Source organism: Hemitrygon akajei, chromosome 6, assembly GCF_048418815.1.
Source record: "Hemitrygon akajei chromosome 6, sHemAka1.3, whole genome shotgun sequence".
NCBI classification, from domain to species: domain Eukaryota; kingdom Metazoa; phylum Chordata; class Chondrichthyes; order Myliobatiformes; family Dasyatidae; genus Hemitrygon; species Hemitrygon akajei.
The window spans coordinates 44,424,778-44,439,380 of record NC_133129.1 but is presented as its reverse complement, the minus strand read 5'-3'; the positions used below and the strand labels follow the sequence as shown (position 1 = coordinate 44,439,380).

At 38.5% G+C, this 14,603-nt stretch overlaps 1 protein-coding gene across 5 annotated transcripts in view; it reads right to left on the bottom strand.

Annotated features, from left to right (window-relative positions):
• Window positions 1–14,603, bottom strand: part of poc5 (POC5 centriolar protein homolog (Chlamydomonas)) — a 123,700-nt gene that overhangs the window by 18,623 nt on the left and 90,474 nt on the right. For 4 of the 5 annotated variants that reach the window (XM_073048267.1, XM_073048270.1, XM_073048269.1 and 1 more), the window contains exon 11: window positions 189–311. The exons of the other annotated variant lie outside the window; for it this stretch is intronic. In XM_073048267.1, the coding sequence (XP_072904368.1) occupies window positions 189–311 (123 nt within the window). The remainder of the gene's footprint in view (window positions 1–188; window positions 312–14,603) is intronic. 5 annotated transcript variants of the gene reach the window in all.

The following is a 14,603-nucleotide window of genomic DNA, read 5'->3' as shown; positions in this document are numbered from 1 at the left end:
CTCAAGATTGGACAGAAAATACCTGAGAAGCAAGGGTAGGAAACCAGGAGGCAAATCAGTTGTTCATTTGAGATTAAATCCAGGAAAGTCATCAAATGGAATACAAAATAAGCAACTGATTTGGTTTTGTTGCTTTGCATGAGCTATCAAAAATAATGCATAATTCGTAGTATTACTTAAATCATTACCAGTTTTGGGGCCAATTGGAATCCTAATGCCGAAGATGTTGTCACAGTGGTAGTAAATGGTGGAGTAGATGCACCTCCTGAAGTTGTCTGGGAAACATTTGTCGAACCAAAATGTAAAGTGATCTGGGAACAGAGTATGTGAGAAGGTGAACAGAGTAATGTGCAAGACCTCAGCTGCTAGAAATATTTTCTGTAAAAACATTAAAACACATTGTTATATAATATTCATTCACAATGTGGAAAAATATTTTTATTTATCCAGCTGCACAGCTACCTTAAACAAATGTGGAGGGTTTTCAGTATCAACAGATTAAGCCAAGGTTGCTCGGAGCATAGCTGCCAATAATGCAGGAAACTAATGAAAATGCATAAATCAGAGGAACAGGAAGACCTGGAGAAAGGAGATATGTAACTTTTTATGGGTTTTAAACACAGTGATAACTTAGAGGTACCAGAGGATGAGGTGCTGTCCCACAAATACACTAATTATGAGCAGTAGACCTTTTGGATGGGCTGCAATTTATTGTAATAGAAACAGAATCTGGGTACAAGTACATTCAAAAACGTTTTGGTGCCTTTTTATCTGAGGCAGGCTTTGAGACAGAAGGAAATGATTTTTCAAAAAGCATTTAGGATGGAGTGAAAATAAGGCTTGAATAGTTTCACCCGTGAAATGAGGAAGAATCAGTGTGGTAAACAAAAACCAAGATATTTGGTCTGACAAAATGAAGCAAATGCAAGTAAAATACAAATTGCTGGAGGAACTCAAAAGGTCAAGCAACATCTGAGGCAAAAGCTCAGGTCATCTTTTGGGTTGAGACCTAAAGCTTCGACAAATGCTGCTTGATCTGCCAAGTTCCTCAGTAGTTTGCTTTCCCCCCCAGATTCCAGCATGTGCTGTGTCATGACTCTACACTCAAGCACAGATACAGACAACACAGGCTGTGTAAAGGTGAAAGCAGAGGTTGGGGTACAACTAGAGTTCAGCAACCTCCATGTAGAACAAGACTGCACATTTCTGTGTGATCATGCCAAAGAGCAATAAGAATCGGGGCTGAGTTTGTGGTGGATTTTAAGGGAAAGCAGGGATTAGGAAGCAGATAAAATTTTGGAATTTTCAGATAGTCAGTGGTTGGTATGATCAGGTTCAGAAAGAGTAGTTGTAGAGATGCTGATTATGACTGAAGATAAAGATGTACAAGTATGAAGAATAGAGGAAAGACAAGGTGATATGCACCAATTCATATAAAATAGTACTGCTGACTTTCGATAGGGATATTTCACAGCTTTGTATGCATTCTTATTTAGACCCACAATAAAAAAAACATGGTGGGTAATAATCCTGTAATTTCAACTCAAGCATTTTCAATGTTGTAGAATTTAAAACCTCAACAGAATAATTGTAGGGAACATTAAATAGAGTAAGGGAGGAGACAAACACAAAGATAGGAGGGAGTTTGAAAATCTGGCTATATAGTGCCACAACAATCTTTTACTCTCAATCCTCATCAGGGGATCTGAGGTGGAGAGAGTCAGTAACTTGAAATTCTCTGGCATCATTTCAGACATAAGCACCATTACAAAGAAAGCAGGCAGTATCTCTACTTTCTTAGAAGCTTGTGCAGTTTAGGCATGTCATCTAAAACTTCATCAAGCTTCTTTAGATGCATAGTGGAGTGCATCTTGCCTGGTTGCTATCACAGCCTAGAATGGAAACACCAATGCCTATGAACAGAAAAGCCTACAAAACAGAGTAGATACAGCCCAGTCCATCAAAGGAAAAGCCCTCCCACCATTGAACACATATGAGCACTGCCACAAGAAAGTAACGTCCATCAAGGACTCCCAGCATCTAGGTAATACTCTCTTCTTGCTGCTATTGGGAAGAAGCCTTTGGTCCCACACCACCAGGTTCAGGAACAATTACCCTTCAACCATCAGACTCCTGAACCAGAGTGGATGACTTCAATCACCTGAACACTGAACTGATTCCACAACTCTTGGACTTACTTTCAAGAACTCTACAACTCATGGTTTCAATATTATTTATTGCTTATTTATTTATTTATTTATTTATTTATTTATTCATTCATTCATTCATTCTTTTTGAATTTTCAGTTTGTCGTCTTTTGCACTTTGAATATTTGTCAGTTTTGCGCAGTTTTTCATTGAATCTATTGCTTTTCTTTGCATCAACAGTGAATGCCCTCAAGGAAGTGAATCTCTGGGTAGTATATAATCACATATATGTAATTTGATAATAAATTTACTTTGAATTAATTTAGTTTTACTAATTAAGATACTTCCCTAATTCAGTGGTTTGTTTCCCTCCATCCAGCTGGTCCAGAGCAGAGGCAAAAATACCAGGTAGCCAAAAATAATCAACATGGAAATGCAAAACTTAATTAGGACTTTATTATAAGTTGCAAAGAGCATCAGAATTTTCTCTGACTGCAACACTGACCTCTGGTGACAATGTGAACGGATTTGCAGTTGTATGTGCACTGCAAAATGAGGGAATTCTGTTTTAAAAAAATAACACACAAGCTCTTTTTTAACAAAAAAACAAATGTTAGGAACACTAAGTGCTTGACCTGTACTGACAGAAATAATTCACAATACGGAGCACATATTGCAGGTATCAATCACAATTTCTCCCACTGTTGAAAAGGAATTTATTTCCCTTTCAGAGATCCATGTTGATCCTGTTCATTCCTATTACTATTTTTCCGTGCCTACTCGAACCAGGCCCAACAGTATGTTCTTCACTTTTTTCCTCCCCTTCCTCCCTTTTTAAATAGTGGGGATCCATTTGCTACCTTCCAATCTGTGGGAACCATTTTAGAACCAACATAATTTTGGAAAATGACTCATGGTGCATCCATCATCATCATAGTCACTTCCTTCAAACATACTGAGGAACACCAAAATGGTAGGGAAGTTTCAAAACACAAGTTGTGGAGGATTACAAGTTTAGTATAAAGGAGCAGCTCAAGAAATTACCGTTAGTTTTAAAAATACCACTTTAGTATGGAGATAAAGATGATACTTTATATTCTAGAACATTTGAGATGTCCCATTTTTTTCTTTTTTGAAGGGTCTCCCTTCCACCACCATTGGTGCTGCCCTCACCCACATCTCCACTACTTCCTATACATATGCCCCTCACCCCATTGTCCTGCCATCATAACAGGGATACAGTTCCACATGTCCTTACTTAACACTCCACGAGCCTCCATATCCAGCTCATCATTCTAAACTTCTGCCATCTCCAGTGGGATCCTACCACTCAGCCCAGATTACTTCCCACCTTTTCCATTGGGATCGCTCTCTATGTAACTCCTTTGTCCACTCTTTCCTCCCCACTGACCCCTCTTCCTGGTACTTAACCCTACAAGCAGGACAAGTGCTACATCTGCCACAACATCTCCTCCTTCACCACTATTTGAGATCCCAAACAATCCTTCCAGGTGAGGTTACATTTCACCTGTGAGTCAGGATCATCGATTATATCTGGTGCTCCCAATGCGGCCTCCTCTGTAGTACACTGATGAGAGAGGGCGCAGATTGGGGGGATTGCTTTGTTGAGCAGCTTCGTTCTGCCTACCGCAAAAAGCAGTATTTCCCAGTGGCTACTCATTTCAACTTGATTACCTACTCCCATTCCGATACATCGGTCCACAGTCTCTTCACAGTCCAAATTCAGGTTGGAAGAGCAACATCTCATTCCATCTGGATAGCTTTCAATCTGTTGGCATGGAGATCAGCTTTCCTAATCTCTGGTGATTTCACCCCTCCTCCTCTTTTCCAGTCTTAATTATAGATTCCCGCTCACCTACCACATCACATCTCTCTGGGGCCCCTCCTCATTCCCTTTCTTCCATGGTCCACTTCCCTCTTCTATTAGATGCCTTCTTATTCAGAAGTTTACCTATTCCACTTCCCTTCCAAGCATACTTCATGCCCCCTCCTCCATGAGCCACATGCCCCCCCTCACCTGGTCTCCCCTATATACCTGACAGCTTGTACTTCTTTCCTTCCACTCACCTTTTTATTCTGGTTTCTGCCCCCTTCCTTTTCAGTCCAGATGAAGGGATTTGGCTGGAAACATGGACTGTTTGTTACCCTCCATAGATGTTGCCACATTTGCAGAACTCCCCCAGCGTATTGTGTGGGTTGCTCGAGATTAAAGCATCTGCAAATCTCCTGTGGTTATTAGTCCTGATGATCTGCAAGCAATTATAAGCTCTTGGATTCTACATTTGCACCTGTATCTCCCTACTTTCATACTTAGTACCCCTTGCAATAAAGGCCAACAACCCATTCCAACTTCATAACTATTTGTTATACTCTCGTGTCAACACTTTATACTAACACTGTAAAGAACAGACTTCATTTATTCTCCCTTCCAAAGTAGATAGTTCCATCCACTGACTTATTGTGCACTTCACCCTACATCTCTGCAGGTTTTGTCTTTGAAATGCATTACCTACCTATCTTTGTATATCCAGTAACTACAGCTAGTGTGATGTCACAATAATGGTACTAATACATTTTTCTCAACATTCCCCCCCCCCACCACCAGCTTACACCAGTCATTAAAAGGAACATTATATTATTGAAGGCAGCAAATAGAAAAGGTAGGTTACCCTGAGCTGATTATTTTGTCTCAAAGTGGAGTGGTATTTAATCAAAAGGTGCATAGTGGTACACTTAAAGCTGCTGGTTCACACATCCAGCATCTTGCATTTAAAAATTTAGTGCAGAAACACATACCAAGCAGTGGTTATTTGCGATGGTTACAGAGCTCCAGACTACCAAATTCCCATGTTTTGCACTTTATCATCTTTCTACAATTTAAGCATACCACAAAATAAAAAAGTATATTTTATTATGTAGTCTAGAAGTTCAGTTTGTCAAGTGCATCTTGAATGGATGTGCAGTGTTTTCAACAATTTCACTAAATATAGGAAAGTGAATAGTTTTCAGGCTACACCATGCCAGCTTGTTGTGGCCTATTACCAAGGCTACATTAATTATGATCTTGTACATGTCATACCAACTGTAGCACTATTGCTTGTTTCTGAAAAATATAGCTTGATCACTGTACTCTTAACTGATGATGGCAAGCTCTTGCTCTCTGGCTTTAGATCGTGGGTATTATGCTAAAATCTACAAAACAGATTTCTACAAGTACGAGAAAACTCAACAACAGGTAATATGAGATGCACGTTGCATTACAAAGTTTACAGCATAAATTAGGGAATTTAGTTCAACTTATCTAGCTTTTTATTTATGATCTATAGGAAGTCCTTTTCATTTATCTTCATACATCAGCATATTCTCTCTCCTATCTCTGTCTTTTGAATTGCACTTAGGTTGCTCGCAACAACTGTACCTTATGGCAGTACATTCTTTATGTAAATAAAATTACCACATCCAATAGAAACTCCAGATTTAAAATCACTCATAGGTAACCATTTCTGCATGGATACTATTCAAACCTTCCCTAATCTTAAAGGATGCTGTCAAGTCACCCTTCAGCCTTTGCTTCAGAAAAGAATGTTTCTCAATTCTGATATCCTTAGGACACCAAAATCCCCATTATTTTGCAATTGTCACATTGATATAGATCAGCAGATATATTTGATATCAGTTGATAGATCAAGACAAGCTTAATATCAGGGAATATAATCTTGACTACATGTCAATATCACAGATGAAAGGCCTCAACCCAAAATGAATGTCCTCCCTGCCCCACTTTATATAGATGATGCCTGCCTTGCCAAATTCATCAAGTAGTTTGCTTATTACTTCAGACTCCAGCATCTGCAGTCTCATGCCTCCATAATACTTAATGGTTACCAGAATAGCTCCATTCCACTTCTTGAAAATACTTTGGTCATCATGAATTTCCTCATTTTCCAAATACAGAAACAATGTGTTGAAACTGTCGGTCATAAGTTTTTCACTAGCCTCTGAGTTAACTCAGAGACAGGTGCTTTCTTATATTTAAATTTTTGCTGACTAACAGACTTAAAAAGTTTGATAGAATGCAAAATTCCTTAATTCCAGCATCTGCAAATATTTTATTGCGTCCTTAATTACATGTTGTTGGATGGATTGTACAGCATTATTAGTAAATCACTGTATCCTGTTTTGGGAGCAACTGGCAGTTCTTCATAAACTTGGAGGTGTATTATAACCTTCATACCCTCAATGGTTGCATCCACAAGAGCTTGACCAAACACAGCCTTGGTTTCATATCATAATCACATTACTGGGTGTTTCTCACTTTACCTACCACTTGTTTATTAATTTCACAACCCTTTCTCTAGATTTCCATTAATTAATTGTAAGTGATTACTGGACGCACATCAGCTGTTCTGAAGGATAGTTTCCTTGATTGTCTTGATGGAGGGAAAAAGTGCTACCCGAGGCTAACATCAGAAAGGTTGGGAAAACCGTTTTTTAAAGATTACTTTTCATCCAGAGATTTGTAGAACCCCAACTAAAAACTAGCCATTTGGGGCCAGTGCTTGATCTACAGTTTAGATGTTCTCCACCTGGAAGATCCAATAAATTTATTACATCTATAAGCCCCCCAAATGGCAAGTCAAGGATAACCAATGCTTCCCACTTATGCAATGACCTCAGCTATAGGATCACAGAAGGGTATTCAGAAAAGGATATTACTCCATTCCAAACATCTTATAAATAGTTCACCTTTCCTTTATAATACATATCAACTATAATAATTTGTGCACCTGATATTCTATTGAATTAATCCATTGTACCGATTTGGATTTAATCATATACATTATTTTAGCCTTGCAAAGCTCCAATGGGCACATTCAAAGAAATTGAGGCAGATCCACAATGCCAGAAAGCAAAATCAAATACTAAATGCAGGAAGCATTCGGTAGGTCAAGCAGTCTCATATGGATGACATAAGGAGTCTTTTTATGAACTAATAAGTTTGCAGAAGGGGAATGAAATGGAGAACATAAAGGGATAAGGTGCAGCTCAAGTTATCTGGGCTACAATTAAAAACTGTCAGACAGATGAGGAAAAAAATAATTTGGAAACAGATAGACAAAAGCTGTACTTTCCTGAAGTTAAGTCTTGAGGGCTGCCTAGACCGAAGACAAGATGCTATTTTTCAAACCTAGAACAATGTAGGAGGCTGAAAGACAAGGGTCAGAGTGGATGTAGAATTAAAGTGACAGGTGCCTGGCAGCTCAAGTTAGCCTTAATGACTGTACTAATGTGTGCTACAAAGCAGTCACCTGATAGGTATCTTTTTTTCTCCACTGTTGAAGGCAAAACATTGTGAAACAGGAAGCAGAATAAGTGAATTACTGAACATGGAAGAACTATTTGGTTTTTCATGGTGGGAATGAAAGGAGGACAGATGTTGCATTGCTTGTATCTGCATCAAAATGTACTGGAAGGAGAGTAGCTAGTGGTAATACAAGAGAGAACCACAAAAGTCCCTTCAGATGCTGAAAGGGAAGGGGAAGCCTTTGGCCATGGAATCCCACCGAAGAGGAAATTAAGAAAAATAATCTGGCAATGTGTTTTGGAAGAAAAGGTCAAGAGGTTGAGAAGTGTAGGAAATAGAAGAGCTTGAGAGAAAGTCACGGTTAAAGGAAAACAGAAGCAGTGATGTGGAAAATCTTACTATGATAGATGCAAAGACAGAAATTGTAGAAGACTGAAATGGAGTTCTTTGAGTAATCACGTGCAAGGTGGTACAGCCCTTAGGACTAAGAACCTGTTTCTGTACTGTACTTTTGTATGACTCTATCTAGTCCATGCCTGACCATTGAAACTGCCTACTCCCATTGACTTGCACCGGGACCATACCCCTGCCATCCATGTATGTATCCAAACTTCTCTTGAACATTGAAATCAAGCTCACATTCATCATTTTTGCTGGCAGTTTGTTCCACACTCAAACTTCACAAGTGAAGTTTCCCCTCATGTTCCCCTTAAATGTTTCGCCTTTCACCCTTAACTATGACTTCTGGTGTTTTTGCAAAAGATAATGATCTGAAAACATGTGGATATAAACATTCGGGCATGAACGAAACTCAAAACACAGTGATTTTCTGTGTATCGGGATGTGCTGCTTAAAGCTTAAAGTTTCAGAAATAATCTGGCAAGTCTCTTTGGATTTCAGTCATTTCTTAGTTTCAGATGCCAAACATTTTTATTACTTACTCAGTCTTCGCAAGACTCTCATTATCTTTACCCAACATCCTTCAGTCCAAATACTTTATCTCTGTGACTTGCTTGATTTATGCTACCCAACCAACCACATTATCCTTACAGACTGGAGGGAGAACAAAACAGCAAGGGACACCTTTAATGACCTTGTAAAGACATGTAGAGACTGTAATGACATTTTTAATAAATGCATTTATTGCTTTACATACAGATGTATTACCACTTAGAATTTCACCAATTTGTAACTGAATTTGCCATTAATTCAAAGTTGGAAAAAATGTGGTCTCATTTATCTTATTATAACAGTTAATAACAAAAAAAATTACAAAAGCAAAGGATACACTACTGTGCAAAAGTCCAGGCACATGTAAAACGATTTTGTAAATGAAGATGCCTTCAAAAAGTAATGATAATAATAAAATAAAAAGCAGTGAACAGTAAAAAACTAAATTAAATCAATATTTTGTGTGACCACCCTTTGCCTTTAAAACCGCATCAGTTCACTTACAGTTGAAGTCAGAAGTTTACATACACTTAGGTTGAAGTCATTAAAACTCATTGTTTAACTACTCCATGGATTTCATATTAGCAAACTATAATTTTGGCAAGACGTTGAGGACATCTACTTTGTGCATGACACGAGTAATTTTTCCAACAATTGTTTACAGACAGATTATTTCACTTTTAATTGACTATATCACAATTCCAGTGGGTCAGAAGTTTACAAACAAAATCAAAAGAAATCAGCCAAAACCTCAGAAAAAAAAAATGTGGACCTCCACAAGTCTGGTTCATCAGTGGGAGCAATTTCCAAATGCCTGAAGGTACCACATTCATCTGTACAAACAATAGTACGAAAGAATAAACACCACGGGACTCCGCAGCCATCATACAGCTCAGGAAGGAGATGCATTCTGTCTCCGAGAGATGAACATACTTTGACATGAAAAGTTTAAATCAATCTCAGAACAACAGCAAAGGACCTTGTGAAGATGCTGGAGGAAATAGGTAGACAAGTATCTATATCCACAGTAAAATGAGTCCTATATCGACATAACCTGAAAGGCTGCTCAGCAGAGAAGACACTGCTCCAAAAATGCCATAAAAAAGCCAGACTACAGTTTGCAAGTGCACATGGGGACAAAGATTTAACTTTTTGGAGAAATGTCCTCTGGTCTGATGAATCAAAAATTGAACTGTTTGGCCATAATGACCATCGTTATGTTTGGAGGAAAAAGGGTGAGGCTTGCAACCTGAAAAACACCATTGCAACCGTGAAGCATGGGGGTGCTTTCCTGCAGGAGGGACTGGTGCACTTCACAAAACAGGTGGCATCATGAAGAAGGAAAATTATGTGAATATATTGAAGCAACTTCTCAAGACATCAGCCAGGAAGCTCAGTCTCAAATGAATCTTCCAAATGGACAATGACCTCAAGCATAACTCCAAAGTTGTGGCAAAATTGCTTAAAAACAACAAAGTCAAGGTATTGGAGTGGCCATCACAAAGCCTTCACCTCAATCTGATAGAAAATTTGTGGGCAGAACTGAAAAAGCGTGTGCAAGCAAGGAGGCCTACAAACCTGACTCAGTTACACCAGTTCTGTCTGGAGGAATGGAACAGAATTCCAGCAACTTATTGTGAGAAGCTTGTAGAAAGCTACCCAAAACGTTTGACCCAAGTTAAACAATTTAAAGGCAATGCTACCAAATACTAACAAAGTGTATATAAACTTCAGACCCATTGGAGAAGTGATGAAAGAAATAAAAGCTGGAATAAATCATTCTCTCTACCATTATTCTGACATTTCACATTCTTAAAATAAAGTAGTGATCCTAACTGACCTAAGACAGGAAATGTTTTCTAGGATTAAATGTCAGAGATTGTGAAAAACTGAGTTTAAATGTATTTGGCTAAGGTGTATGTAAACTTCTGACTTCAACTGTAGGTCATGCAGTTTTATAAGAAAAAAATAAATCAGCTGGTAAGGTTGTTCCAAGTGTCTTGGAGAACTTGCCACAGTTCTGCAGACTTTTGGCTGCTTACTTGCTTCTGCCTCTCCAGGTAATCCCAGACAATCCCGATGATGTTGAGATCAGGGCTCTGTGGAGGCCATACCATCTGTTGCAGAACTCCCTGTTCTTTATGACCTTGGTGTGTGCTTGTGGTCACTGTCCTGTTGTAGAATGAAGTTGGGATCAATTAGACACCTCCCTGATAGCACTGTATGATGGATGATAATCTGCTTGTACTTCTCAGCATTAAGGATTCCATTAATTTTACCACCACCACCAACTCCATTTGCAGAAATGCAGCCCAAACCAGCAGGCAACCTTCATTGTGCTTCACTGTTGGCTGCAGATATGCATCCATGTAGCACTCTTCAGTTCAACACACAAACTGCTTGTTTTCAAATTTTATCTCATCAGTCCAGAGCATTTGCTGTCATTGTTCAGCACCCCAGTCCTTGTGTTTTTGTGTGCAGTTGAGTCTCTTGGTTTTGTTTCAACTTCGGAGGTACGGCTTTTTGACAATGAAGACGACTTCTGACGAGATTCCTTGGGACAATGGAGGGATGTACTTGGGTTCCAGTGTTTTCTATGAATTCAGAGCTGACAGCTGTGCTGGACTTCTTCCGACTTAGAAGGAACGCCAGTTTGATGTATCTCTCGTTTGCTGTACTCAATTTCCATGACTGAATACTGTGTTTCTGGTCCTCAACTTTGCCCTTTCTTTGTGCTTCTTAAGGAAAGCTTGAACAGCACATCTTGAAACTCCCGTCTGCTGTAAAACTTCTGCTTGGGAGAGACCTTGCTGATACAGGATGAGCACCTTGTGTCTTGTTGCTATGCTCACTCATACCATGGTGTAAAAACTGATGATTTGAAGGTTAAACTGTCACATCTGCCACACAGTCATCTTCAAGTTTGAATCTCCTTCACCCAGTTTGATTCCTTCTATACCAGTTTCTGATTTAGTTAATCAGTTTAGCTTATTAAACTCAAAGTCATTGATCATTAATACCTGTTGGTTATCTTTAATCATACACTGGACAATAGACCTACAAAGTAATCACATTTTTATTTGAAAAGTGGTCTATTAACGTTACTTTCTTTAACGAAACAAAGATTTATCTGTAACATTCAATTTTTTTGAAAAATGAATGTTTAGAAATCTAAATTTTACTCTTTTCTACTGACACAGTAATGCAGAAGACAAAAATAAACATCTAAACCTAAATTTATATTTAAAAAACCAAGGGTGCCCAAGACTTTTGTATAGTACTGTACATTTGAAACAAAAAAGAATACTGAAATTACTCAGCAAATTAGGTGGCATTCTTGGAGAGAAAAAAATACATGCTTCATGAATCAAGTAAATTATCAGACCTGGCCCCTTTGCTTTTATTTCAGCCTTCCTAAATCTGGAGTTCCTGTTCTTAGAGGCAATCTCTTTGCCCTTGACAAATTGCAAGATGGCAAAAAAAACTCAAACAAGCTAATAAAAATAGACTACCTTGAATTAAATCCCACCTGTGGGAAATAATATTAGAACATATGTAAAGGTCTGGCATAAACACCTTGAACTTCTGTAATGTCACTGTCTTCATTACCCAGGAGAGGACAAGGAGCTGGATCAACATGTGCCCAATGCTGTAGAGAAATGTTCCAGTAAAGGCAATTTCAACCTCATTCAATCTGCTAGTTTTAAATTAAATTTTAATCTGAAGTCTAATCAACTCTTCAGTTTATCAAGTTTCTTCCTTGATGTTATTAAACCACAGAGCAGTTCGAGGCATCAGTGGCCTACTCCTGCTCTAGATTTTTATGCACAGTAGCTATAGATTTACAAATTTCAGAATACAAGCCCTTGAAGACAAGTGAAATAGAGCTTCAAATATCTCTTAGAGCCATTACTTAAGCTTCTCTAGGAAAGAAACATTTAAGATATTTCTTCTGGAAGAAAGAAATACAGAAGGATCTGCAAGGGTAAAAAGACACTAAAGGGAGTTACATTCAGGCCTTCGAACAGTAGCCGGATGTGGGCTATAAATTACAATGGAAGATGGAAAATGCATGTCAAAAGGGCAATGTTTCAATACTCATGGGGGATTTCAATATGCAAGCAGATTGGGAAAATCAGGTTGGTGCTGACTTTGGATCCCAAGAGAGAATTTGTAGAATGCTTATGAGATGGCTTTTTAAGAGCAGCCTCTGCTTGAGCCTAGTAGGGGATCAGCTATTCTAGATTGGGTGATGTGTAATGAACCGGATTTGTTCAGGGAGCTTAAGAAACCCTAAAGTCGAATGTTGACCAGAAGAGGACACTAGCAGGGATAACAGCAGAGCACCAATAGCTGGAGTTCCTGGAAGCAATTAGGATAGATATAAACCAAATGATTCTGGGAATGAAAAGCTTATCATATGAGGAGTGTTTGACGGTTCCTGGTCTGTAATTGATGGAATTTAGAAGAATGAGTGGGGGGGGGAATCTCTTTGAAACCTATTGAATGTTTAAAGGCCTAGACAGAGTGGATGTGGAGAGAATGTTTCCTGTCATGGGGGAGTCTAGTAACAGAGGGCACAATCTCAGAATAGAGGTATGTCTAATTGGTACATAGATGAGGGGGAATTTCTTTAGCCAGAGTGTGGTGTATTTAAGGTAGAGTTTGATTAGTCAGGGCTTGATAGCTTGTGGGGAGAAGGCAGGAGAATAGGGTTTAGAGGCAAAAGGATCAGCCATGATCAAATGATGGAGCAGGCTCAATGGGTCAAATGGCCTAATTCTGCTCCTGTCTTATGGTCTAAGATATAAAGAAAATGTGCTAATTTCTGTTGAATGGGCACGAGTTATAGGTTACAAAGAAAGTTTAAATCAATGCAATACATCATGAACTGCCGATCCTAAATAATTTTAGAAGGCAAATCCACAATTTTCACGAATAGTTACTAACAAATATATACAATGTAGCATGTGAAAGTTCTAAACAACATTTCAAAGATTCCTTCACTGTGTTTTCTTTCCTTGTTCTGTAACTTGTTTTTGTTAAAATATTTATGTTCTCTTCATTCCTGATGCAAAGCTTGCAGTCTCAAAACTAATCTGGTGACAAAGAATTCTGTATTCCTTACAAAGAAATTTCACTTTGATTTTAAACTACAATTCAGTCAAACATTTTCTGGCGAGTCCAGCATTTTGCATCTAATCCTCATTACCAGACTGAAGGTGGTGATGATCCACTTTCTTGCGTAGGTGCTGTCCATTCACTGAAGGCAATTCCTTAAGTGCCATTCATAATATTTCAAGATTTTAACCAGGCAACGATGAAGTAACATTAGGGCAGTGTATGACTCGACCAGAATAATAATTGGATTAGACACATCAACACTTTGCCTATTACACTAAACCAGAGACCATTTGTTCTGCAGCAAATAACAACACTACAGTATATATATCAGGAACATAATGGAACATTGCTCACCTGCCTGAACATGCACCTCCAAAGCACTCAAACAGCTTGAGGTAGATGTCAAAACAACCCCTTCTGAATGATATCCAATCCATCATCATTCATTCCAACCACCACCTGGCACTGCAGTTTACACTATGTATTTTAGCATTGGTACAAGGATTTATCAGCACCTTATCCAAACCCTAGAAAGATGAGCAGCCAGTGCACATGAATATGAGCAGCTACAAATTCGGATTAAGTCATAGAATCCTAAATCAGGAAACTTTTCCCATGCCTTCATTGTTCTGGAATTCCTTAAAAGCACTGCGGTGTATCTTCAGATTCAGATTCAGTTTATTGTCATTTAGAAACCACAAATGCAATGCAGTTAAAAGATGAGACGATGTTCCCCCAGATTGACACAGATTGGTGTTTTCAAGAAAGCAGCTCAACAACAAAAGCAAAATAGGGATGGACAATAAACACACACTTTACAGCATCATTGATATACCGGAAGGAAATAAGACATTTTGCCATCTTTCCTCTGTGAAGAAATTTGCAATTATTCGCATGTTGATCAGTACAACACTGAATGCATTATCAACCCTGTCAATGTTTGATTAGGTGTCTTTGGCAAAGCCAAGTATTGTTCTCATCATAATTTGTCCACAAAAGTTTCTTGCTGGCTAATTTAGATGAACAGTCAGCTGTATCACAGTAAAGTTTATCTT